This window comes from Myotis yumanensis, unplaced genomic scaffold (genome assembly GCF_028538775.1).
Source record: "Myotis yumanensis isolate MYYU_CA2020_CCGP unplaced genomic scaffold, mMyoYum1.0.hap1 SCAF_15, whole genome shotgun sequence".
Taxonomy (NCBI): Eukaryota; Metazoa; Chordata; class Mammalia; order Chiroptera; family Vespertilionidae; genus Myotis; species Myotis yumanensis.
Genome location: NW_027223766.1, coordinates 19678445 through 19703922, shown reverse-complemented (window position 1 = coordinate 19703922; position 25478 = coordinate 19678445). Strand labels below are relative to the sequence as shown.

The window sequence follows — 25478 nt, the reverse complement described above, 5'->3', positions numbered from 1 at the left end:
ATTCAGAAAAATCTGGATTTAAATCCCATCTCTTAGCCTCACTTTCTTCAAAATACAGATAATATACTGAGCTCAGAGGACTGCTGAGAATTAAGTGAGATGATACATGTGAAGTGTTTAGTCAAGGTCTGGCACATGGGTACTGGGTGATACAAAGAATACTTAAGAAGTCATACAAAAAATACACAAGAAGTAATAGAAATAGCCCTGTAGAATGGCATTCTTCAAACTAGTTAGGGCCTGGGTGCAAGGAAACTGTTTTAGGAGTATGTGTATGTGTGTGTGTGGGGGGGGGGGTGGAGAAGAGGGTATTTTTAGATTTCTGTGACATTTAAATTCCTTTGCATACATTTAAAAGGGTGTTAAAACTGTTTTATTTTAACATGCCAATGTTTGTACTATGCTGAAAATTTTGTATTCTTTGCATCTGTTTATTCTCATAAAAATATTTAGATACTGTCCTGGCTGGTATCTCAGTGGTTAGAGTGTCAGCCCACACATTGAAGGGTTGCAGGTAAGGGCATGTATCTGGGTTGCAGGTTCAATTTTTGGCCCCAGTTGGGGTGCATGTGGAGGGAGGAAACCAATCAATGTGTCTCTTTCACAAAGATGTCTCTCTCTCTCTTTCTCTCTCTCTCTCTCCCTCCCTCCCTCTCTCTCTAAAACTCAATGGGAAAAATAATCTTTGGGTGAACATTAACATATAAACAAACAAAAAGATTAGATACCAAGTTTAGAATGTGGAGAGAATGGTCTCTCAAAATTTTAAGGGGCATATAAGCAAAAAGTTAGAATCAGAGAGGGAATGCGGGAGGGACCCAAACATTACACCCAAAATGATTACAAGGGGTTGGGGGAAGGAGGCCTGTGGGGCCTTCTTTGAGGCCCTCCGTGTGCTCCATGGCCCACTGTGATGTCCAATCAGAGCATCAGAGAGGTTTTAGTTCCTCCCTTTCCTGCCTCTCCCACTCCATCAGTTCTCTGAGGGAAGGCACGGTGCTTTGTCTTCCTCTCACTTCCAGCCCTAGCACCATGCTAATGTTACCAAATGTAAGAACAAATTGGTCAGCAAATAGATTTTGCCTCTGTGTGTTCTCTTTGATTATATTCTCAGTTTCTTCAGGATCATTCTCAAAGGTTTTGTCACCTCGCTGGGTAGGGAGTCATTTACTGACCCAGTAAATAGAGAGGGCAGACCAGCAAGGAAAGGCAATGGTTTCAGTCTGGGACCTGCTCACTTTGTACAGTTGTGGGACCTTCCAGTGAGAAGTAGTGGATAAGGAAGGGAAAACTGTAGAAAATACAGCCAGTTATGCAATTTGGAGAATGTGAATCTTGAGTATTCAAAATCTCACGTATAACTTCAATGTTAGTTTTTATTTACACTGATATGTACATTGTTGAAGTTAGATAAAAACAAGATTAGGATGCTTAAAAGGGAGACCGACTGCTTTCCCTTGGTGCAAGAAACTAACAAAATGCTGGCCTACTTTCTGAATGAGATCAAACTCTTCCTTAACATATCAGAGACCACAAAATCAGAGTGAACTCGTTTTATACATCAGCACCTGGATCTCTGTGCCTCATGGATGAGCTTAATTTCTATCCTGATATAGAGCAGCAGTAATTAAATTGATTCTTCTATTCTATTTCATTCAATTTCACATGGAGCTTTCTGGAATTCATCTTCCATCTCTAAAGAGGTGAGTTGCCTCAGAGTAGACGAAAGTGAGTCAAAAGTTATTTTCACAAGGAGCAGGAAGGAGTGTCATTTCCATAGTGATTAACCCCAAGCAGTGGTGCTTTTACCCATCTTTATTAGCAATTACAGGTCATAACAGAGGCTGATGATGAATAAAGTGTGAATGTCAGGGGAATACACAGCTAATAGAAGAATGGTAAATATTTACAAGGCAAGATGATGATTCAAGCTCACAAGATAAATTGAAATTAATCTTTATCAAGCACTAATTTGTTTCCTGAATTCTAAAACCTTCCACTAAGAACAAAAGAATATGAGGCCAAGTCAGAGTTACCTTCCAGCTCTTGCATACTCTCCCTCCTCCCATAACAATTTTTCCACTTGATCTTCTTATTTTTTCATGCAACTTCAACTTCATTGTTCCTGGGCACAAGAATCATAATGATCAATGACTTTTTTTTTTTTACTAATTTACTCAATACCTATTTAGTATTGGATACTTATTCATATTATACCTATTCATATCTATAGTTTGTACCATTTAAAGAGCTTATCTTATAGAAAGTTAGATTTAGTAAGGTTTAAAAGATACATACTGAAAGACAAGCCAAATAAAGGAGTCAGTTGTGGATGCAATAGATTAACTTGAGCATAGGATTCATATTAATCATTTAAATGAAAGTTAATGCTTTATTCCATCATTTACTCCTGTCCCAGGCACTATGCTAGGTTCTGGGATTACAATTATAAGTAAACCATGGTTACTGATCTCATGTAACTTGAGGTCTAGTGGAGGAAACAGAAATTAATCAAATGATGACAAAAATGAGTGCCTAATTATGGATGAGATACAGTGCCCTGGAGGAAAAAGCATGGCTCCACAAGAGAATATAAGAAACACAGCTGATCTGGACTGGGGATTAGAGAAGTCTTCCCCAAGAAAGTGAACACAGTTTTAATTTTAGTACAGTTTACACCAATTTGTATCAAAGGAAATAAAATAAAAGCCAGAGGACAAATCACATTCCAACATACTAGTGTATGCAATGCTTACTATGTGCCAGGCACTATGCTTGGTGATTTGTAGTCATTATTATATTTGATTCTCATATTTCTGTATTATAGGTACTTCTATTGTCTTCATTTTACACTTGAAGAAACAGGTTTAGAAATGTAGGTTAAGTAGCTGTCACACGCAAGTCTGACACTTGGGTTGCTTTACTCCAGAGCCCACTGCTCTTAACCATAACATTTCTGAGTTTAAAACAACTGCCATGAATCCAAAGGATTCAAAGGCCAGAACCTGAGTGATGGGCCATATTGGAGGATGATGCAAAGGTCAATGTCTGAGAAGGAAGCCTGGAGATGAAATTCAGGGTTCTTAGTCCCAGACTGGGATTTAAATACAGAAGTAGAGAAAGGATCCAGAATGAGCACCAAGCTTTAAGTTCCAGAGAGTGTGAGGCAGTGGGTTCACTCTCAGCACACCTAGGGAATGACTGCACATACCAGGTAATGTGACATCTTTCCTTGCATTGGGATAGACGTGGATTCTGGTATCTACTAGCAAAGTTCATATTATATATCTAATGGTTAAAATAGTTAGATCCACAAGGGAGTCCTTATAGGTCCTAAGGTAATGTAATGCACCTTTTGTGGCAATACTAACTACTGAGCCGAACTGCTTCTTAAGTCATCTTTTGATTTAAAAAAAATCATGGCTTCACTCAGCAGATGTTACTTGCCATATACCATACACCTTTAGCTATGCCTGATGGACTAGGTGCTTAATAACTAGTTGGTGAATAAATGCATGTATGAAGGCATAAATGAATAAATGCGAGAAAAAGCAATGCTTCCTGGGTGCTTTAGCAATGGGGGTCAAATCAAATAATCTAATACACTCATAAGGAAATTATGTGAACATAAATTTGAAAGCAAGAATATGAAGATACAGTACTGTTTGACCTCAATGAAAATTGTTACACCTATTGCATACCAAAAGCATCTATAATAATAAAAGCATAATATGCTAATTAGACCAGATGTCCTTCCGGACATCCTTCCATCCTTCCAGATGAAGCCAGGGCTGCGAGGGAAGCCCGGGTCCTGGGTGCCTGCCAGCGGCCAGAGGGAAGCCCGAGTCCTGGGTGCCAGAGGGAAGCCTGTGCCGGCAGCCAGGGGAAAGAAGGCCTACTCTTGCATGAATTTTGCGCATTGGGCCTCTAGTAAATAATAAGAGTACACTTTCAAAGGGATATGTTTCTATAAATTTTAATACATTTTAGTGAAATTGATATAGATATTAAAACTATTGATAGGTAGTGATGTCAGTGAAAATGATGGCATTAGGAACTCCATATTTCTGATCCTCCACAAAAACTACAAATATCTGAAAAAAGCTGTCAGAATAAACCTTTTCAGAATCTAGGGGAAATTAACCAACTATAAGACATTGTTGAAAGAAATTGAAGAAGACACAAACAGAAAGATATTACATGCTCATGGACTGAAATAATTAATATTGTTAAAACGTCCATATTGCCCAAAGCAATCTACAGATTCAATGCAATCTCTATCAAATTCCAAAAGCACTTTTCACAGAAATAGAACAAAGAATCCTAAAACAGGTATGGAACCACAAAAGACCCTAACTAACCAAAGCAATATTGAGAAAGAAGAACAAAGCTGGAGGCAACATGATCCTTGACTTCATACCTTATTATGAAGCTACAGTAATCAAAACAGTATGGTATTAGCAGAAAAACAGACATACAGATCAATGAAGAGAGCCCAGAAATAAATCTGCTTGTATAGTTCAATTAATTTATGACAAAGGAGCCAGGAATGTACAATGGGGAAAGGACAGTTTCTTTAATAAACTGAACAGCCACATGCAAAAGAATGAACTGGAACACTATCTTACATCATACACAAAAATTATTTCAAAATGGATTAAAGACTTGAATGTAAGAGTTGAAACCATAAAATTATAAGTCGGAAACGTAAGTGGCATGCTCCTTGACATCAGTCTTGGCGATGATTTTTTTTGTATTTGACACCAAAAGAAAGACAACTAAAGCAAATATAAACAAGTGGGATTATATCAAACTACAATGTTTCTGCAAAGCAAAGAAAACCATCAACTAAATGAAAAGGCAACCTACTGAATGGGAGAAAATATTTGCAAGCTATATGTCTGGTAATAATTTAATATCATATATATAATACATACAACTCAATAGCAAAAAACCAAAAACCCATCTGATTAAAAAATGGGTGAAGGATCTGAATAAACATGGTTTTCCAAAGAAGACATACAGCTGGTACATGAGGTGCTCAATATCACTAATCATCAGGGAAATATAATAGCAAGTGGAATTTTAACTTTTCAAAAGTTTAAGTATTTTTAACTCTCATATTAAAAACATACTCAACCATAATGCCTCATAAAGTCAAGTAAAAATCTGGGATTATTTGCCAGGGAATCATTGAAGTACAGTGGAGTCCCTGTCTTGACCGCCACTAGAGGTCAGCACTTGACTCTCGATGTGTTTCTACATAATGGAAAAGACGAATTCTCTGAAAGAGATCACCATTTATGGTTCCTATTGTTATCTCATGCAATCTGTCTTGAATCACAAATGTGACTGTGGATCCCAGACAACACCCAATTTCCGGGGTGAGATGCTCAGATATTCCATCTGTAAATTTGAAGAAATCATAGGACTGTGTAATGTGCCTTCAGGGGGCCCTTTGCTTTTGGTATGATTCAATTACTTGAGTTGTACATTATGGTATCAGGTGTTCTGAAATAATTTGCAGCAGAGGTAGTACTGGCATCATTATTTGCTATTTAAATTCTATTCTGTCCCTTGACTCTACACTAATCTTGGACCAGTGGATCCTGCTTCCTTGAGTCCCATTAACACTCTCCTTTCAGCTCGCAGTAGCATATTGCATTTTTTGTTGTTGTTGTTAGAGCTTTTTATAGGGAGTGAAACTGTACTGGGTACAAATACATGAAATGTTTGTAGGGGGTTTGAAAGACTTGAGGGCTGATCAAGGGAAAAGATGTGACCAAGAAAGCCAGTAACACACAACATGCTTTATTGGATGGTGTTTCCACAGGATCACAGGAGAGGGGAAGCCCCTCACAGAATGAGACCTTTCAGAGACTAACAGCATGGGGCCACCCTCAGAATGGGAAACGGGCAAAGGCACTTCCAACAGAGGGAGAAGGTGGGAAGGAGGCTCAATGTCTAGGCCAGTGGTTCTCAACCTTCCTAATGCCGCGACCCTTTAATACAGTTCATGTTGTGATGACCCCAACCATAAAAGTATTTTCGTTGCTACTTTATAACTGTAATTTTGCTACTGTTATGAATTGTAATGTAAATATCTGATATGCAGGATGTATTTTCATTGTTACAAATTGAACATAATTAAAGCATAGTGATTAATCACAAAAACAATATGTAATTATATATGTGTTTTCCGATGGTCTTAGGCGACCCCTGTGAAAGGGTCGTTTGACCCCCAACGGGGTCGCGACCCACAGGTTGAGAACCGCTGATCTAGGTGATGTCACTCAGAAGCTTAGTGAGAAGTCTTGGAGTCAGAGAGCTCCAAAGGGCCGTGGCAGCTTGGGTCTTATAACCACATGGCTGTATCTTATCAATGGCCAGCAGCTGTAGGGTGAGGTCTTGCAATATATAAAGCAGCCAGGCTCTAAAAAGCTAACAATCTTCTTGTTTGGGTTACTTTTAAAATACTTGAATGTATAAAAATTTGAGTTTGGCACCAGTAGACTTTTGAGCTAATGGGTCTTAGCCTGCAATAAAGAAGTAAACAGAGGCCCTGGCTAGTGTGGCTCAGTTGGTCAGAGCATTGTCCCATGCACTGAAGGTTGCAGGTTTAATTCCTGGTCAGTGCACATATCTAGGTTGTGGGCTCGATCCCTAGGTGGGGCCCCTATGGGCCACAACCAATCAATGTATCTCTCTCAATTGATGTTTTTCTCTCTATCTCTCTCTCTTTCTCCCTCTCTAAAAACAATTTTTAAAAAAAGAAATAAATGAACAACATAGGAGTCAACATAGAGGTGCTTTGGCTCATTTATATAACAGTGGTTTAAAGCTTTTTGCGCAGTTTATATTTGAATGAAGAAAACATAAACATACAAAGTAAGCAGAAGTTTCTGAATTAGGAGTTTCTGGTTATCACTGGCTAGGTAATGTGTATCAGTTCTCCCTTCTGCTGAGAACAACTAGAAAAACTAAAAGGAACGTTCTATTTCTAAATATACATCTTAAAATCATTTGAGAGTAAAGAATTACTGCTGACTAGGTCATAATATGGGAGAAAAGAAGCTGAGAGGCTGAGCAAGACTCTACAAAGGGGGAAAAGCTTTGGACCCTAGCCCAACAAGAATGGGAATCTTGCAATTCTACTTAGATTCCCAAGTGCCCTCAGGAGAGAGGGCAGCAAGGAAGTAAACCATCTGTGGTTGACAATGACTTTAGTGAGCCTCCCAAACTATGTCCCCTGGTATTCATGTCTTTGTGGAGTCCTTTTGAATCTGGCTGGTTCTCTGACCTGATTTAACCAATAGATGTGGCAGAAGTGATATTTTACTAAAACTTTAAAAGGCCTAGCAGCTTCTACTTTTGCAATCTGGCTTAAGCTAGCCACTGAAAAAATATGACTACCCTGAGACCTTCGTGTTGTGAGGCATCTCTCCTAGCCATGTGGAGAAGCAACATGGAGAAGCAAGTCCCCAGCCCACTGCCCCAGCTGAACTCTAGCTGCAGCCAGCACCACTTCCCAGCAAGTCACCGAGGCCATCTTGGAAGCAGATCCTTCGTCTCCAACTGAGTAGTCCTGGCCAAAGCCAGATACAGCAAGAAACTGTCCCCACCAAGTCCAACCCAATTACAACATTGTAGGCAAATAAATAAAATGCTTGTTGTTCTAAGCTACTAAATTTTACTGTAGCTTTATTACACATACACAGATCATGGAAACACCAGTATTGCATTGGTTGTAACCAAACTTTGAGCCACTGGTTGACCAAGAAAATCTCAATCCCTAATATTGGATTAAAATGATCCCAATTTTTGTATGTGCCTCCAGACATCTGAAAATAGGGAATAAAAATGCTGTCTGGTATAAGATAACATCTTAGTTCTCCAAATACTTCTTTAAAAGTTTTTAAAATACATATCTGGCACACAGAGATGATCAAGTACTCAAGCCAAGACAATATGAACAAGAATAGCAGAAATGAGAAAACAGAAACAGAACTGTGGAAACCTCAGGTATTAAAATGATCAGATATAGATTTAAAAATAACTACCAGGATCAGGAAAGATAAATTACAACAATGAGAATTTTCAGAGAGAACTGAAAATTATGAAAATATTTCAGATTTTTAAAATAAACAGATAAATTTTATAACTAAAAGATACAATGACCAAAATCAAGGACTCAAAGGTACGGTTTAACAGATTAGAGAGCTGACTGGAAGATAGGTCAGAAAAAATAGCCAGAAAGAATCAGAAAAGGAGAGGAAACAATGCAAGAAAGATAAAATATATTAAAGTATCCATTAACATGGCCTTCGATAAATGCAATTGGAGTCTGAAAGGAGAGTAGAAAGAGAATTAAGGAGAACGCCATTTGAAAGCATAATTTATGTGAACTTCGCAGGTTTGTGAATGATATCAATCCCTAAATATCAGAAGCCCAGTAAAAGCCAAGCAGAATAAAAAAAAAATTATACCCAAGCACATCACATAAAAACTGCAGAAAATCAAAGAGGAAAAACCTGACATTCCAATCCCATGGAGATAGATTTGGACTAGAGCTAGAGCAACATGGTCAGAATCAAGTCTTAGGTGACTCAGAAACTGGTAGAGTAGTAGGTAGATCTCACCTGAGTGTTAGTTGGTGTAAGGAAGAGAACTGGGAGGAACATTACAATTCTTAGGATTATTCCACTGCCTCAAAATAGATAGCTCTTAGGGGCCTTAGGAAATCACAACTATAAACTTATATTTGGCTTATCTGTAACTCACTGAATTCACTATGCATCTCAGTTTATAGCTGTCATTGGGTTTTGAAGTAGAAATTAAAGGCATTGTTGCTACTTCTAATATTAGTTATAGCTATACCAGTTTAACAGGTGACTAATGGGAGAGAGAGATTTAGAATTACAAGCTCTGATTTAATATTATGTCACTTTTAAGCATAAAATTAGAAATTATAAGAAATACATTTAAAACAAGTGAGTAAAGGTACATTTAAATGTACTCCAAGCACTTCCTTTCAACCCTAAATTCTACACATTTCTTGTTCCATAGACAATTCCTAAGGGGGTGGGTCACTGATCAACTATCTCCTTGAGCAATTGTGTAATTTTGGCAGCTGTGTCTGCTAGCCATATTTCCAGAGGATTCCTCAGAGCCAAGAGTATCTGCCAAGAGGAGTCAAAATGCTGCTGGCAACCAAGAATTGGACTTGTTACAAATGGAGGTGTTCCAGCTCTCTGACTTTGCCAACTCCATTGTTAGAGGAATGTGATAAATGGTTGAGAGCATCTGCCCTTGTGAGCTGACAATGATCCAAGCAGCTTAAAATATGACAGGAAGCCAGGCTTCTCTGGCCAACTCTTGGGCCCTGTGTATCAGTCTACAACTGAATACCAGAAACAAAGAAATGCACGTAAAGAGCCATTTTTCCAGGAATTTCTTTGTTTCTAAGCAGAAGTTAACAGCTCTTGCATTTGACTGGTCTGGACATGATCTCTGGAACTTGTAGGGAAAATGCTGCAATTGTATTCCAGGGCACAGAATGAGAATTCCAGGAATATTGAGCCATTAAAATTAATGTGCTTAAAGAATCCACATGAGGTTTTTTGATGATGAACGTTGTATCATGGAAGTTGGAGGACTTTTTTTCTTCCTTTCCCCCCTTCTAATTTGTCATGAGCCATTTAAGGGAACAAACTCTAAACTTTCAGCTATTAAAACAAACAACAAAACACAGAATCGCCTATAATCCCAATGTACATATATAAACCCAGTTAATTGTGCTTATAGATATAACCTTCCATTTTTCTTTCTTTTCTAAGAAAGCCAGAGTTAATGAAAAGATCCCAGGAGCCTATTTTTATGCTTTATTTTTCCCTATATAAAGACATATACATAACTAGAGGCCTGGTACATGAATTCGTGCATGAGTGGGTCCCTCGGTCTGGCTGGTGATCAGGGCCAGTGATCAGGGCCATCTTGGGGGGGGGGGGGGGGACCACTGCAGGGGGTTGGCTGTGGGAATTCACTGACCACCAGGGGGCAGCTCCTGTGTTGAGCATCTGTTTCCTGGTGGTCAGTGCATGTCATAACGAACGGTCAACCAGTCATTCGGCCATTTGGTCACTTAAGCTTTTATATATATAGATATATGGATATATATCTATATATATATGTAGATATGTAGATATATGGATATATGGATATAGATATAGATATAGATTGTGTGTGTGTGTATAGATGCATGTGTTTATGTGTGTGTGTGTGGGGGGTACATGTCAAAGTCACTAAAGATTTCTATATAACTAAACCCAGTGATCAATTCTTAATCCTCATCATACCTAACCTGTCAATAGCATTTGACACAGCTGACCTTCTTCAAATCCTTTGCTCACCTGGACCCCAAGATCCCATATTCTCTGGATTTTTTCCTTCTACAAGTTAGTCTTTCTTTTTGTCATCTCCTTTGCTGGTTCCTCCTTCCTATAGTTCAGTCTTTGGACTTCTGTTGGACCTACTCTCTTGGGAATCTTTTCCTGTTCCATGACTCTAAATACTATCTACCCGCTGACAACTCCCAAACATACATGTCCCATAATTCTCATGTGACCTCCAGGCTCATAGATCTCTCTACCTCCATCTCCACTTGGAAGTCTAATAGGCATCTCAGAGGTGTGCAAAAGAGAATTCCAAATCCTAGCAAACCATTTCCTACTACAAAAAAATTCCTTGCCAACCCTTTAACAGTAACTCCAAATTTCCCATTGCTCAGGCCAAATTTTTGATTCATCCGTAGGTCCTCTTTTTCTTTCACATTTCACATCCAATCCAGCTAGTCTTCAAAATATATCCAGAATCCAAACATTTCTCATTACATCCTCTACACTACCACACTGGTCTGAATCACTATAAACTTCTAAAAGAGTCTCCCTGCTTTCACCTTTGTCCTCTCCAAGACTTAATGGTTCTTCTGAAACTAAAATCAGATCATACCACCCTCCTTCTCAAAACACTCCAATGGTTTCCCACATTAATTAGACCAAAAGCCAAAGTCCTTACAATGGCCTAATAACATTCTGTGTGCCTTACTTTCCTAAGTTTAAACATATATAGGAGGCAGCATATTGGCGGTTAAGAGCATGTGCTCAGGGTTAGATTGCCTGTGTTCAAAGCCTGGCTCTAATTGTTAGCTGTGTGACATTGGGTAAGTTACTTAACTTCTTGTTGGCTAAATTTCTTCATTTGTTAAATGAAATTATAATACCTATCTCATAGAGTGTAGTGAATAATAATGAACTAATATTTATAACATCCTTACAATAGTGCTGGCATATAGTAAATATGAAAGTTTTTAAAAATGACAAAATAGGAATTTTGTTCTATTAGCACAAGATCTCATAATAAATTCTGCACATAAAAATGTCTCCAATGGTTCCATCTATAAGAATTTCTAGATAACCCAAACATCTCTCAAAAAGATGAAAAATGTTTTGGTTAATCAAATTTACAATGAACCATCATTGTTTTATTCTTTTTGTTTATCCTGAGGTCAAAGCTAGAATGGATTACATACCAAGATTTGTACTTTTAAATATTTTGGGACTTTTTAAGCATCCTAACACTGAGCTACTTTATTATTCCCTTACTTCCTAACCCAACAATACTTTCATTCATAAAATAGGTGTGACCCCTCCCCTACTTATTGTATAGCTTGCTTTATAAGATATACTTTACTTTTCTGCCCTTATTATTGCATTAAAATAAAAACAATTTACTCTAAAAGTGATAAAATAAACAAAACCATATGGTGTATTCCTACATATACCCATGATAGGCACAGTAGGGAGAATAAGTCATGTGGACTTTCCAGTAGAGAGTCATAAAATTAATTGACTTTGTATTGGAAAAACTACTATAGACTCAATTCTATACATGGCTTTAATCAATATTTAAATCTCTCTGGAGAGGGCTACCAGCCAGAGCCTGACTATTATAAGCTCACTTCTTATATCTATTTTATAGTTTTATTTGTACTTGAGTATAACTGAAGATAAAAAAATATTCCCAATCAGCCCCCCTCCGTCCCCCCCCCCCCACACACACACAAACGAGGCAGCACAATGCATAATCACACCCCTTACAAACCACTTTATGGTCCACAGAGACAGGGTTTTTTACTCACAAGTAAATTTCTATGGATTATTTGAAGTGGAAAGACCTATTTGAAAAGAGGTAAAGTGTATACATTTGAATACAAAGGAAGTCACAGTATTTATTCAGAAAAACAAAAGGGATTTGTGGAAGATTCGTTGAAGGGGTTATAATGTATTTATTTAAGGAAATATAAATTAGAAAAATGTTTGATAGGTGAATTTAACTTTTAGAATATGTGGTGTGTAGATTTGTTAATTCTGGAAAATTCTTCTAGTTGTAAATGAAATTTTTGGTGTAAACTGGTCCTGTTGCTCTTAAAGTTCCATGCATTTGCATGTTGAGGTGGGGTACTTATCAGCTTCTAGGTAATAATAAACTTCAAATATTTGCCAACATCAAGATGTCTCAGCCCCAACAACCATGCTTTTGAGAATCCCTTTGAGGATATGAGAGGAGAAACAATACTATTGTACCTGCACATTAGAAGCAAGAGACATTGCCCTGGCTGGTTTGGCTCAGTGGATAGAGCGTCGGCCTGTGGACTGAAGGGTCCCAGGTTCAATTCCGGTCAAGGGCATGTACCTTGGTTGCGGGCACATCCCCAGTAGGGAGTATGCAGGAGGCAGCTGATCGATGTTTCTAACTCTCTATCCCTCTCCCTTCCTCTCTGTAAAAAAATCAATAAAAATATATATTTTTAAAAAAAGAAACAAGAGACATTTAATTAGCACCTGCTCAGTTAAATCAACATTATCATTTCACAGTATTTATTTTTTAATTTATTTTTTTAATCCTCACCCAAGGATATTTTTTCCATCGATTTTTAGAGAGAGTGGGAGGGAGAGGGAGAGATAGAGAGAAACATTGATGTGAGAGAGACACATCAGAATAGAACCTGGGACCCTTCAGTCCACAAGCCGACCGACGCTCTCTCCACTGAACCACACCAGCTAGGGCTCATTTCATAGTATTAGATCTATAAAGGATGTACAAATGAATAGTGCCCTTCTAAAATGCCATTGTAATTCTTGTCAAATGACATTTCCCTTACTTTTTTAAAAAGAAAGTTGGCCCTGAAACACCATCCAGACAAGAATCCAGATGACCCAGCTGCTGCTGACAAGTTTAAGGAAATCAACAATGCCCACACCATACTGACCGACATGTCCAAGAGAATCATCTATGACAAGTACGGCTCACTGGGGCTGTATGTGGCCGAGCAATTTGGAGATGAAAATGTTAATACCTACTTTATGCTGTCAAGTTGGTGGGCAAAGGTGAGTCATATTTTTTTTCCCTTCAGAACCAATTTCCTGTTAGATCATGATATTATTCACACTTTTAGACTCGATTTCAAAGAAAGCCTAACCTTATATATTATTAAACTCGTGTAAATAAAAGGAGATATAGCTTTGATGGAAAATTGTTATTTGAGGATTGTTTTTGCTTTAGCTCATCAAATGATTGTAATATACAGCACGACTTAAAATACTTCCAGACATTAATTATATTTGCATTTGAAGCTTCAGGTTGATTCTGACTGCCTTCTCCTCCTCCATAGTGACTAATTAAGAACTAACTCATTGCTCAAAACGGAAAATAATTTATTAGTGTGATGACTGTCCAATAAATTATTATTAACAAATTTAGCCATGTACTTTACTATTTATAGCACAGAATGCATCAGCAAACACAGTACTTGGGGGAGTATGTGGTAATGATGTCATGGGCTCACGCGGAGCCTGTGGTGAGGTAGTGAAGGAAATGTGGGAGAAAGGGGGGAATTAAGTAGTGGAAGAGAGGGAGTTGGAGAGACAGAGAGAGGGAAGGAGAGAAAAAAGATATCTGGTCAAGAAAAGACAACATTTTTAAGGACTTAGTGCAATCAGAACTGATTTTTGACAGTAATTTTGTGCAGATTCCTAGGAATACCTACTATATGTATGTTTGGTGATGGTTTTATATTTGTTTATGAGTTTTAATATCTTCTGATAAAAATGTATTTGCATATGAACATATATATAGCCCACCAGCATATTATTGGACAATTCACATACATGTGAGCAGTTCACACATTTTGTGAAATCATATGAACTTACATTCATGAGTTGTAATTAATAATTTATAAAGCTGCCGATTTCCAAAAAGGCATGTTCTGTGGTATTCTGATTGCCACTTTCTCCCACTAAAATAAATATTGCTAAATTGAAGAGTTTTATATATGCAGGAAGAGAATGTTTTTGTACATAAGCATGGAGAGAGTCTGCAACTTCAAGCCTCATTTGCCTCCTGCAGTCCCATACTTCCTTTTCTTGGGGATAACTAGGATTCCCACTAAAACCCCCTTTCTCTATTGTTGAAGACTTGGGAGGGAGACAACTGCCACGCAGATCTGGAACTTGGAATGAGAGTGTACTTCCTGACAATGTCATTTCTGATGATAGATTAAACATTCATATAACAATATGGGCTTTTTGTGGGCTTGCCTGGGGACCTAACCTCCAGGCATGACACTTCTCCCATAGGAAGGCCCATCTGTAGTTCTAGATTATTTGCACACTAGCACCTGATTGCATCTGGGAGCCCACCTGCATAAAAACGAGAATAGGTTTCTTTGCTCAGGAAGTTGACAAAATTGATCAAAATTCATAGACAAGCAGATGTCCAGTAGTATAAGCGGTATATAAAGTAATTCCTGATGTGGCTTTTTAAAAATAGGGCTACAAAAAATTCTACCTTCCCCTTCTGCTTGTGCCAAAGCCTAATTGCACAGTGCCCATGAGAGTGGCCTGGCACACAGTGAGCATGTATTAAGTATGCACTGTATGAGTAAATCTGTACTATTGAAATATGCATTTTAAAAACATTGGACACCTACTTGCACCTAGTACTGTGCTACGCATTGAAAGGGATAAGACAAGACAAGCAATCTAGTTTGAAACAACTAAAGAACAAAACAGTATGTGAATTAAAGAACATTTCCAGAGAAGAGGAAAATCTGGCAATTGCACAGTAAAAAATTTTTAAAGGATGAAAGGAGGAGCTTGTTGGGGCAATGACTCAAGAGTACTGCACAGCAGGGTCTTAGAGGCAGTTGTCGAGGGGGAGGGTGTTGCAGGTTTGTTTTTTCAAAATATATTTTTATTGATTCCAGAGAAGGGAGAGAGAAAAAGAGATAGAAACACCAATGATAAGAGAGAATCATTGATCAGCTGCCTCCTGCTTGCCCCACACTGGAGACCAAACCCGCAACCCAGGCATTGCCCTGACTGGGAATTGAACCATGATCTCCTGGTTCATAGGTAGACGTTCAACCAAGGAGCCACGCGGCTGGGCTGCAGTTTTATTTTTAGAGTAATTTACCTAAGTCTATGAAAATGTAGAGTATTTAGAGCAAAAAGATGGTAGGTGTGAGGGTTTAACTAAAGCTCCCTCACTCCAAGCCACCCCACAACTGGGGCCAGAGTCAGATGGAGTGCTGGGCTGGGAAGCCAGGATGGGGCAGGTGAGGTTCCTCAACCTAAGAGATTCCACCTTAAGTCACTGAAGAATTGCAGACACACACAGTGATCTTTATCCTCTTTGTTCCTTTTATTAGATAAAAATGTGCATTCTGATTCAAAGATGTGTAAACCACTTAAGCAACACTGTGGTGGAAGTCTGTATGGAGTATAAAGGGGGGGAGGTCAGAAAACATGTCAGGGAGAGGATCTTTGAGATGACTCTGAAACACGGAGTGGGTAATTGTTACATGGCTAGGTGGGTACATCTAGGCAGACAATTCCACAGGGAGAGCAAAGCCATGGCAGGAACAGGTCAGGCTGGTGCAGGAGAAGGGTTGGCAAAGGCCAGATGACCATAACAAGAAGCTCCAGCCTTATCTGAGAGGCAGAGAGTAGCTGCATGGGTTCATGAGATTATATATATTTCAGGAAGCTCCAGCAGCAACGCATAGGGTGGATTAGGAGGCAGGGAAGCCAGTTACGATGTTACTTAAACATCCAAAACAGAGGTAACAGGACCTGTTCTAAAGCCCTGCCAGGCAGGATAGAGACAGGGGAGAGGGTAAGATATACTGAGGAGAGAAAGTCTGCAGAGACTAAGAGGAATGTGGGTGGGGGAGGGGAAGCTATCAATAGCTCCTCTGGTGAGAATGATTCTGTCCTCTTGGTTAGATCATGAGACCTATAGATTTTTTGCTTGTCGGTTGGTTGGGTTTGTTTTGTTTGGTTTACTCTTAATAATGATCACCATAACTTAAGAATAAAGAAGAAAATGTCATGCATCATTACTTTGGCTACAAGACATTTACTAGGCAAACCTCTATGTGGAATTTGTTTCCAAGGGAACTAAAAAAATTGCATGCAATAAAGATGAGAGTGCAGGGTAAACATCAATGTCTTCAGGTCTCTGGAGGTACATGAGTACACACTTGATTTCTGGAGTTCTCACATACCCCACTACCTCTCACCCCTGTTTTGCTTTTCCTGTTTCTCCTAGACCCTGTTTGTCATTATCGGCCTCTTGACCGGCTGCTATTTTTGCTGCTGTCTATGCTGTTGTTGCAACTGCTGCTGTGGACGCTGCCGGCCCAAATCATCGGAGCCCGAAGAGGACTTCTATGTGTCCCCAGAGGATCTTGAGGAGCAGATCAAGACTGACATGGAAAAAGGTAGCGTAAGTTGAGAGCAGAGGTAGTGGGTGTCCCTTCATAGGCCTGGCCAAGCACCAGGTCCCATGGTGATGGTCATCACAAAAGTGAGAGAAATTCATCAACCAAGTTGGGAGAACCCCATAGACCAGCGGTTCTCAACCTGGGGGTCGAACGACCCTTTCACAGGGGTCGCCTAAGACCATCGGAAAACACATATATAATTACATATTGTTTTTGTAATTAATCACTATGCTTTAATTATGTTCAATTTGTAACAATGAAATTGGGGGTCACCACAACATGAGGAACTGTATTAAAGGGTCGTGGCATTAGGAAGGTTGAGAACCACTGCCATAGACTGTCAGCTTTGGTACTTCTTTTGCAGAGGATGAAAGAATAGTTACTTTTAGCAGCAACAGAGAAAAACAGAGCCTGACACCATTAGAAAGAAATCATGAAATATGCTGATCTAGTACAATATGCAAAGGTAGTATAATTCATGGTCTTATTACAAGAGTGTGAGCTCTGGGTTCAGGGAGGATTGGGAGTGCCCAGGGGTAGGAGAACCAAGGTAGAAATTTCTCCCAGAAGAAGCATTTCAGCCTGTTTCTTTAGGATCTTTATTCAAATAGAAGGGAATGGACATCAAGAAAAGTCAGCAACCTGTCACTTCTCTTCTTTTTGATTATTTTATAATGAGTTTTGGGTAGATTTGGGGGAGCATAGTCTTTTTTCCCGGGAAAGGTAGCTTCCTTCCAAACCTACACTTTAGAGCTTGCCCTAAACCAGCATCAAGAATATTATCCTATGTAAACAGGGCTATTTCCTTTGTTAAACCACCCCCACATGTCTATATATGTATATATCCATGAAATATTACTTGATTATTCAAGTTCACTTTGCCCAGAAATGATAAGGAAAAAATGTAGCAAATGATAAAATCTCACAGAATTTACAACACCAGAAATATTTCACATTCTCTGAAAAATGATTTTGTTTAAACAAGCTGGAGTCAAACCTGCCATTGTCCTTTATCTTGTAGCCATAATTCTACTGTCATTTTCTCCTGTAGAATGCATCATTATTCTGAATTATGGACTATCACTAAATCACAAAGACCCCTGGACAGCCAAATAAGAGAATTACTTGGTAATTCAGACAGTGGCCCAGTGTTGTCAGAACTGTTGAAATTGGGAATGGTGCACTTTGGACTGCACCATACTCTGATTCTTTTTTTTTTTTTAAATATATTTTATTGATTTTTTACAGAGAGGAAGGGTTAGGGATAGAGAGTTAGAAACATCGATCAGCTGCCTTCTGCACACCCCCCACTGGGTACGTGCCCGCAACCAAGGTACATGCCCTTGACTGGAATCGAACCTGGGACCCTTGAGTCCACAGGCCGACGCTCTATCCACTGAGCCAAACCAGTTAGGGCCATCCTCTGCTTCTTTTCATCACAATGAAACAAATTCCATGACATCAAGCAGCAGACTGCTTAAAGGCTTGTATGCATCTTTTATTCCCAATCAAATGTGATGCTAAGTAGTATCTAGTTCAGGGGTGGGCAAACTTTTTGACTCAAGGGCCACAATGGGTTTTTAAACTGGACCGGAGGGCCGGAACAAAAGCATGGATGGAGTGTTTGTGTGAACTAATATAAATTCAAAGTAAACATCATTACATAAAAGGGTACGGTCTTTTTTTTTTTTTTAGTTTTATTCATTTCAAACGGGCTGGATCCGGCCTGCGGGCCATAGTTTGCCCATGGCTGATCTAGTTACTATCCACCCTGACTCCAGCTTCAAGGAAGGAGTCTTGAATCATGTGAATCATGCTTAGTCTCACACCATTTTAGGATTGGGGGGGGGGGTCAGAGAGGATGGAAGGGATTTCCCTGTAACCTGTGACCCCTCCTTATGGGGACCGCTGGGTGACCAGTCCAGCAAATGGGGGTTGCTATTACAATTTTTTATTACTGCCCCTGGAGTCAAAGTATGGGCCCAAGGTGAAATGTGATCCTAAGTTTCCTTTGCCTTATTTGGGATATAAAAGAACAAGTCTTTTAATGGAGGCATAAATACCAAAAAGCACAAGCAAGCAGTATTACTCATACATGGGTTAAAAAGAGATACATATATGCAAACTCCTCTTCAGAAAAGGGCCAGTGAATGGCCTTGGCACAGCTTGTTTAAGAATGATGAGCCCAGTGTATTAATCCCAACTGCTCTTTGAGGCAGGTAAAATGTTGAAAGATCATGTCAGAGGTCTCTGGTCCCATTGTTCAGAGGCCCTCCCATAATATCCATCAATCCTACCCAGTACTCACTCACTGACAGAGGATAGGAAGAGAGCACTGTCATCATCATCCACTGTAAAGAGCAACTTTAACTTGTCTTTTATGCTGTGGAACCCGAAACTAGGTGAATTGAACTTAGATATCACAAATCCAGTGTCCACATGTCTTTGAAAAGCCTCAAAGTTTTTCCTCTTTTAATTTTTAAAATTCTGACTGGGGCTGGGGATGGAATCTGCAACCCAAGTACATGCCCTTGACCAGGAATGAAACCTACGAATCTTTGGTGGTGCGTGGGCTGGTGCTCTCACTACTGAACACACCAGCCAAGGCAAAGTTTTTCCTCTTTTAAATTAGATCTAAGTTCCAAAGGTCATTTCAGCGGACCTTCTTTGCAGATTTCTTTTCTGGAACAGAAATTCATCCTTGGTGCCAAATTCCACCCAGGTTTCCTTCCTGCAGGGTGACTGGTGATAAATCTATGTGTCTCTCACTGTTCTCAGTTCTGATGCCCCCCAGAGCTACCAATTCCATTGCAGAGGTCAGATTCTAGACTAAGTAAATTATGATCTCATTTTACTGTATTACTAAGTATCACATGATCTCACTTATAAGTGGAATATAATGAACAAAATAAACTGACGAATAAAATAGAGCACCCTCCCAAAGAAGATTTAGACAGGAGGAAAAAGCTTTATTCCATTCCTAAATACTTAATAGCTCCAATGCAGAATTAATCCAGGTTTTGTAGGGCTTTAAACTTATACAATTTGGGGACAGTCCTTTTTATGAAAAAGAACGCAAAATTAAATTCAGAAAGTAAATATTTATTTAGAATGAGAAGAAGAAATCACAACAAACTGCAAAGCTTAAAAACTGACAGATAGGCCTGGCTGATTTGGCTCAGTGGATAGAGTGTTGGCCTGCGAACTGAAAGGTTCCAGGTTCGATTCCGGTCAAGGGCATGTACCTTGGTTGCGGGCACATCCCCAGTAGGGGGTGTGCAGGAGGCAGCTGTTCGATATTTCTCTCTCATCGATGTTTCTAACTATCTCTCTCCCTTCCTCTCTGTAAAAAATCAATAAAATATATTTTAAAAAACTGACAGATAACATAAATATCACAAAATCTAGAAAAACAGCAATAGTTTAATTAAGTGCCTGGCACATCTCTATAATACTTTTACCCTATGCTGTCTGGGTGCATATTCTTTGCATGCCTCTTCATTGAACAATACTTTCATAATATCATTTTCTGTAACAAGAATAGAAAAATAATTCTTTCTTCTAGCATGTTTGATCAATTTGTTTTTATGATTGTAGATGAGAAAAGTTACAGTTTTGCAACTCATTATTGCTAATGTCTAAATTTTTAGGGATTGTTGTCAAATCTGCGAAAATTAGTTGATTTCATATATAACATAAAATTTGGAAAAAATTTTCCACACACCATTTTCTGACTGCACATTTCAAACCTTGTTTCCCCTCCATCACCCAATACTACCAGGATCAGAGCCCACCGACACATTGATATTGTGTGACACCACCTCTGGTGTGAATCTTCGTGCCCCCTCAACAAGTGGATTGGCATACTGAGTTACAAGCTTATCCCTAAAGCCATCCCTATGCCAGTATGGCTACCAATAATTATACACAGAGTTGCTGCAAACCACAAAATCATACCTCACTAAACCCAAAGGAAACCTATCCCCAACTATATCTCCCCTTAACCGAATCTCCAAAATGTCCATAGCCCCTCTGTTGCCACTCATCAAGAAGAAAAGCATGATGGAGGAAAAGTAAAGTGGAAAGAGACAGTGTTTTGTTATGATTAAAACATTTTACTTTTGCAAATCTACAAAAAATGTGAACATATTTCTAGGGTCCCTGAAGCTTAACTTTCATTAGCTGCAGTAAATCCACCACCACTGCTCCTCAGTCTAACATTTCATTATGAGAATTTATGCCTTATTTGAAGTGAAGTGCATTAGTTAGTTTCACACTTTTATTCCACTAATTCAAAGACTTAATGTAGTTTACTGGTAAAATTAGTGCAATTTAAGGCTTGTGAGGATGTAAACGAAGATTCCATGTGAAGACTATACTTTCTGGACTCTGATCCTATTAATGGATTATGGTCTCTTCCGCTCTGCAAAAGAAGACCCACTTAAAGTTGTTTACGAAACGGCACTTGAAAGTAGCTACTAGTCACTTGGATATCAAGTTACTCGTGACGAATGATAAGCAGCATACATCAAGATTTGAGTCCATCAACCCCGGTGAGGTTGAAACGGCCCCCGTGAGGTAGGGACGACCCCAGTCAGGTCGAAACGGCCCCGGTGTGGTAGGGACGACCCCGGTGAGGTTGAAACGGCCCCCGTGAGGTAGGGACGACCCCAGTCAGGTCGAAACGGCCCCGGCGTGGTAGGGACAACCCCAGTCAGGTTGAAACGGCCCCCGTGAGGTAGGGACGACCCCAGTGAGGTTGAAACAGCCCCCGCGAGGTAGGGACGACCCCAGTCAGGTCGAAACGGCCCCGGCGTGGTAGGGACAACCCCGGTCAGGTTGAAACGGCCCCCGTGAGGTAGGGACGACCCCAGTCAGGTTGAAACGGCCCCGGCGTGGTAGGGACAACCCCGGTGAGGTTGAAACAGCCCCCGTGAGGTAGGGACGACCCCAGTCAGGTCGAAACGGCCCCGGTGTGGTAGGGACGACCCCGGTGAGGTTGAAACGGCCCCCGTGAGGTAGGGACGACCCCAGTCAGGTCGAAACGGCCCCGGCGTGGTAGGGACAACCCCAGTCAGGTTGAAACGGCCCCGGCGTGGTAGGGACAACCCCGGTCAGGTTGAAACGGCCCCCGTGAGGTAGGGACGACCCCAGTCAGGTCGAAACGGCCCCGGCGTGGTAGGGACAACCCCGGTCAGGTTGAAACAGCCCCCGTGAGGTAGGGACGACCCCAGTCAGGTCGAAACGGCCCCGGTGTGGTAGGGACGACCCCGGTGAGGTTGAAACGGCCCCCGTGAGGTAGGGACGACCCCAGTCAGGTCGAAACGGCCCCGGCGTGGTAGGGACAACCCCAGTCAGGTTGAAACGGCCCCCGTGAGGTAGGGACGACCCCAGTGAGGTTGAAACAGCCCCCGCGAGGTAGGGACGACCCCAGTCAGGTCGAAACGGCCCCGGCGTGGTAGGGACAACCCCGGTCAGGTTGAAACGGCCCCCGTGAGGTAGGGACGACCCCAGTCAGGTTGAAACGGCCCCGGTGTGGTAGGGACAACTCCAGTCAGGTTGAAACAGCCCCGGTGTGGTAGGGACAACCCCGGTGAGGTTGAAACGGCCCCCGTGAGGTAGGGACGACCCCAGTCAGGTCGAAACGGCCCCGGCGTGGTAGGGACAACCCCGGTCAGGTTGAAACGGCCCCCGTGAGGTAGGGACGACCCCGGTGAGGTTGAAACAGCCCCCGTGAGGTAGGGACGACCCCAGTCAGGTCGAAACGGCCCCGGCGTGGTAGGGACAACCCCAGTCAGGTTGAAACGGCCCCCGTGAGGTAGGGACGACCCCAGTGAGGTTGAAACAGCCCCCGCGAGGTAGGGACGACCCCAGTCAGGTCGAAACGGCCCCGGCGTGGTAGGGACAACCCCGGTCAGGTTGAAACGGCCCCCGTGAGGTAGGGACGACCCCAGTCAGGTTGAAACGGCCCCGGTGTGGTAGGGACAACTCCAGTCAGGTTGAAACAGCCCCGGTGTGGTAGGGACAACCCCGGTGAGGTTGAAACGGCCCCCGTGAGGTAGGGACGACCCCAGTCAGGTCGAAACGGCCCCGGCGTGGTAGGGACAACCCCGGTCAGGTTGAAACGGCCCCCGTGAGGTAGGGACGACCCCGGTGAGGTTGAAACAGCCCCCGTGAGGTAGGGACGACCCCAGTCAGGTCGAAACGGCCCCGGCGTGGTAGGGACAACCCCGGTCAGGTTGAAACGGCCCCCGTGAGGTAGGGACGACCCCAGTCAGGTCGAAACGGCCCCGGCGTGGTAGGGACAACCCCGGTGAGGTTGAAACGGCCCCCGTGAGGTAGGGACGACCCCGGTGAGGTTGAAACGGCCCTGGTGAGGCTCTGACGGCCCTGGTGAGGTTGAGACTGCTCCAGTGAGGCTGGGACAAATAAAGGGGACCAGTATGGACTGATGAACAGGTGTAGATACAGAAGCAGAGCAACATTGAACAGAATGTTAAACTACAATGGGGAGCCTGGGGAGGGTTGCGGGGGGGATTAAGAGACCAACTGAAGGACCTATATGCATGCATATAAGATTAACCAATGGACACAAGACACGGGACGGGGGGGGCGGGGGGTAGGGGCCGAGGGAATGTCATGGGGGGGAAAAAGGAGACATATGTAACACTCTTTGTAATACTTTAAGAAATAAAAATTATTATAAAAAAAAAAAAAAAAAAAAAAAAAGATTTGAGTCCATTAGAAGGCACTTGTAAGACATTGGAGCTCTGCTTATTTTATTTTGGTGATTCTGAAATAGAATAAAATATAGCAAACATATTCTCACTTAGAGGATTTTTTATTATCCTATGTTGGATCTAATCATAAAATCCTAAGATTTTAGAATTGGAAGGAGTCCAAGGTGTCAACCCTCATCTCCCCACAATTTTTCTAGCAGACTGAGGCCCAACCTCATTTGAAAGCTACCAATGATGGGAAGGTTTGTATGAAAAGTAAGACATACTCATAAAAATTTAACCACCACAGGGAGGTACAGAGTCAAAGAAAGGCAAGTTTATATAAACCTCCTGGCACCAGCTCCTCAAGGATCACAACTTAAAAAAAATTTTGTGTAACTATAGGGGGTTTTGTTTGTTTTACAAAAATGTTATAGCTACATATTGGGTTTGTGTGTTTTTTTCCTGCTGCTTTGCAGAGAAAAAATTTTGATGAAAAATTTATTAATGTTTTTAATGGATTATGCTTTTGATGTCATGTCTAAGAACTCTTAGCCTAAGCCTATATCATGATTTTCTTCATTGTTTTCTAAAAGTTTTATGTTTAACATTTAGATCTATTCCCATTTTGAGTTCACTTTTGTATAAGGTGTGAGGTTTAGGTGGAGACTTTTTTTTTTTTTTTGCATATAGAGGGAGTAGGAAGGGAAGTGAGGATCAGTGAAAAAGAGGAAGAATTTAATATCTTCCTTGGTGCCCTTTTTCTGGTTTATAAACGTGGTGAATGCTGAACAGCAAATGTAGTAAATGTCTCAACACAACTCAAGACTAACAAATTTCCTTGCAGATTTAGAGGTATGGAGATTTACAGAGCACATAACCATTTTGAGTATTGGCTTTATGTAGGGAGCTTCCTATTAGACTCTTTATCTAAGCAAACTCTGGGTTTTGGCCTCTCTCCCGACGAGAGCCTTATATGCTATTGTGCACTGCACAACTCTAGGGGGCATTTTTCATTATATATATATATATATATATATATATATATGTATATATATATATATATATATATATATATATATATATATATTATAGTCTATATGATATGTAGTGGGTCTATCCTCATTCCCATAAGATGGTAAAAACTAAACCAAGTTCAGCAATTGCCTCAAACTGAAAGCTGGGTTCAGTGCTTTGGTTTTATATTTCTATGATTGATAGAACTCATAGAAGAGTAAGGACAGTGTCTCCTCCCTTCTGAAGTCCTTTAAATGATAACCATCCTCAATATCTTACGAGTTGAATTGATTTGCCAATCATCATTTCAACAAAAATATCCACCACTTGCCCCATTAAAGAAAACATAGCATGATAAGAGGATATTTATTGTTTTGCTTTGTTTATTTTTAGATTTGGACTTTCCAGTTGTTCTTCAGCCTACAAATGCAAATGAGAAAACACAGCTAATCAGAGAAGGACCTCGAAGTTATTGCACAGACTCTTAATATTGAGCCCATTGAGGGTCTGCAGTACCTCCTCTTGGTTCAACCATGCCTCCAGGTGGTCATGGGGAGAGGACAGGGGGCATGAAATGCTGTGAACTTTTCCACACTTGTATTTTATTTTTAGGTTAGGGAAAGATAACTTTCCCAACACAACTTTCTCAGTATGCAGACTTACTCTTTGAGTAGAATTCCTAACGAAACATTCCATTTCAATGAATAAAGACGTGAAGAGTTGTTTGATGCTCCTTGCATGAGGTAAAGCAGTGGCACGGGACAGGCTTTAGGAGCCTGCCCTTTATGGGAGCCAGACCTCACTCCTTACAGACTAAAACAATATTCTGAAACAAAGGCCACTTTTCATCTATTTAGCTAAATGCAATATTCACATTTGCCATAAATATCAGCAAAATA

General features: G+C 40.7%; 1 protein-coding gene across 1 annotated transcript in view; it reads left to right on the top strand.

The window, feature by feature from the left end:
• The window catches only part of DNAJC5B (DnaJ heat shock protein family (Hsp40) member C5 beta), a 37322-nt gene extending 12255 nt beyond the window's left edge, over window positions 1–25067 (top strand). Inside the window, exons 3-5 of the mRNA XM_070392332.1 lie at window positions 13232–13445; window positions 16669–16840; window positions 24973–25067. Of these exons, the coding sequence (XP_070248433.1) occupies window positions 13232–13445; window positions 16669–16840; window positions 24973–25067 (481 nt within the window). The remainder of the gene's footprint in view (window positions 1–13231; window positions 13446–16668; window positions 16841–24972) is intronic.
• The last annotated feature ends 411 nt before the right edge of the window (window positions 25068–25478 follow it).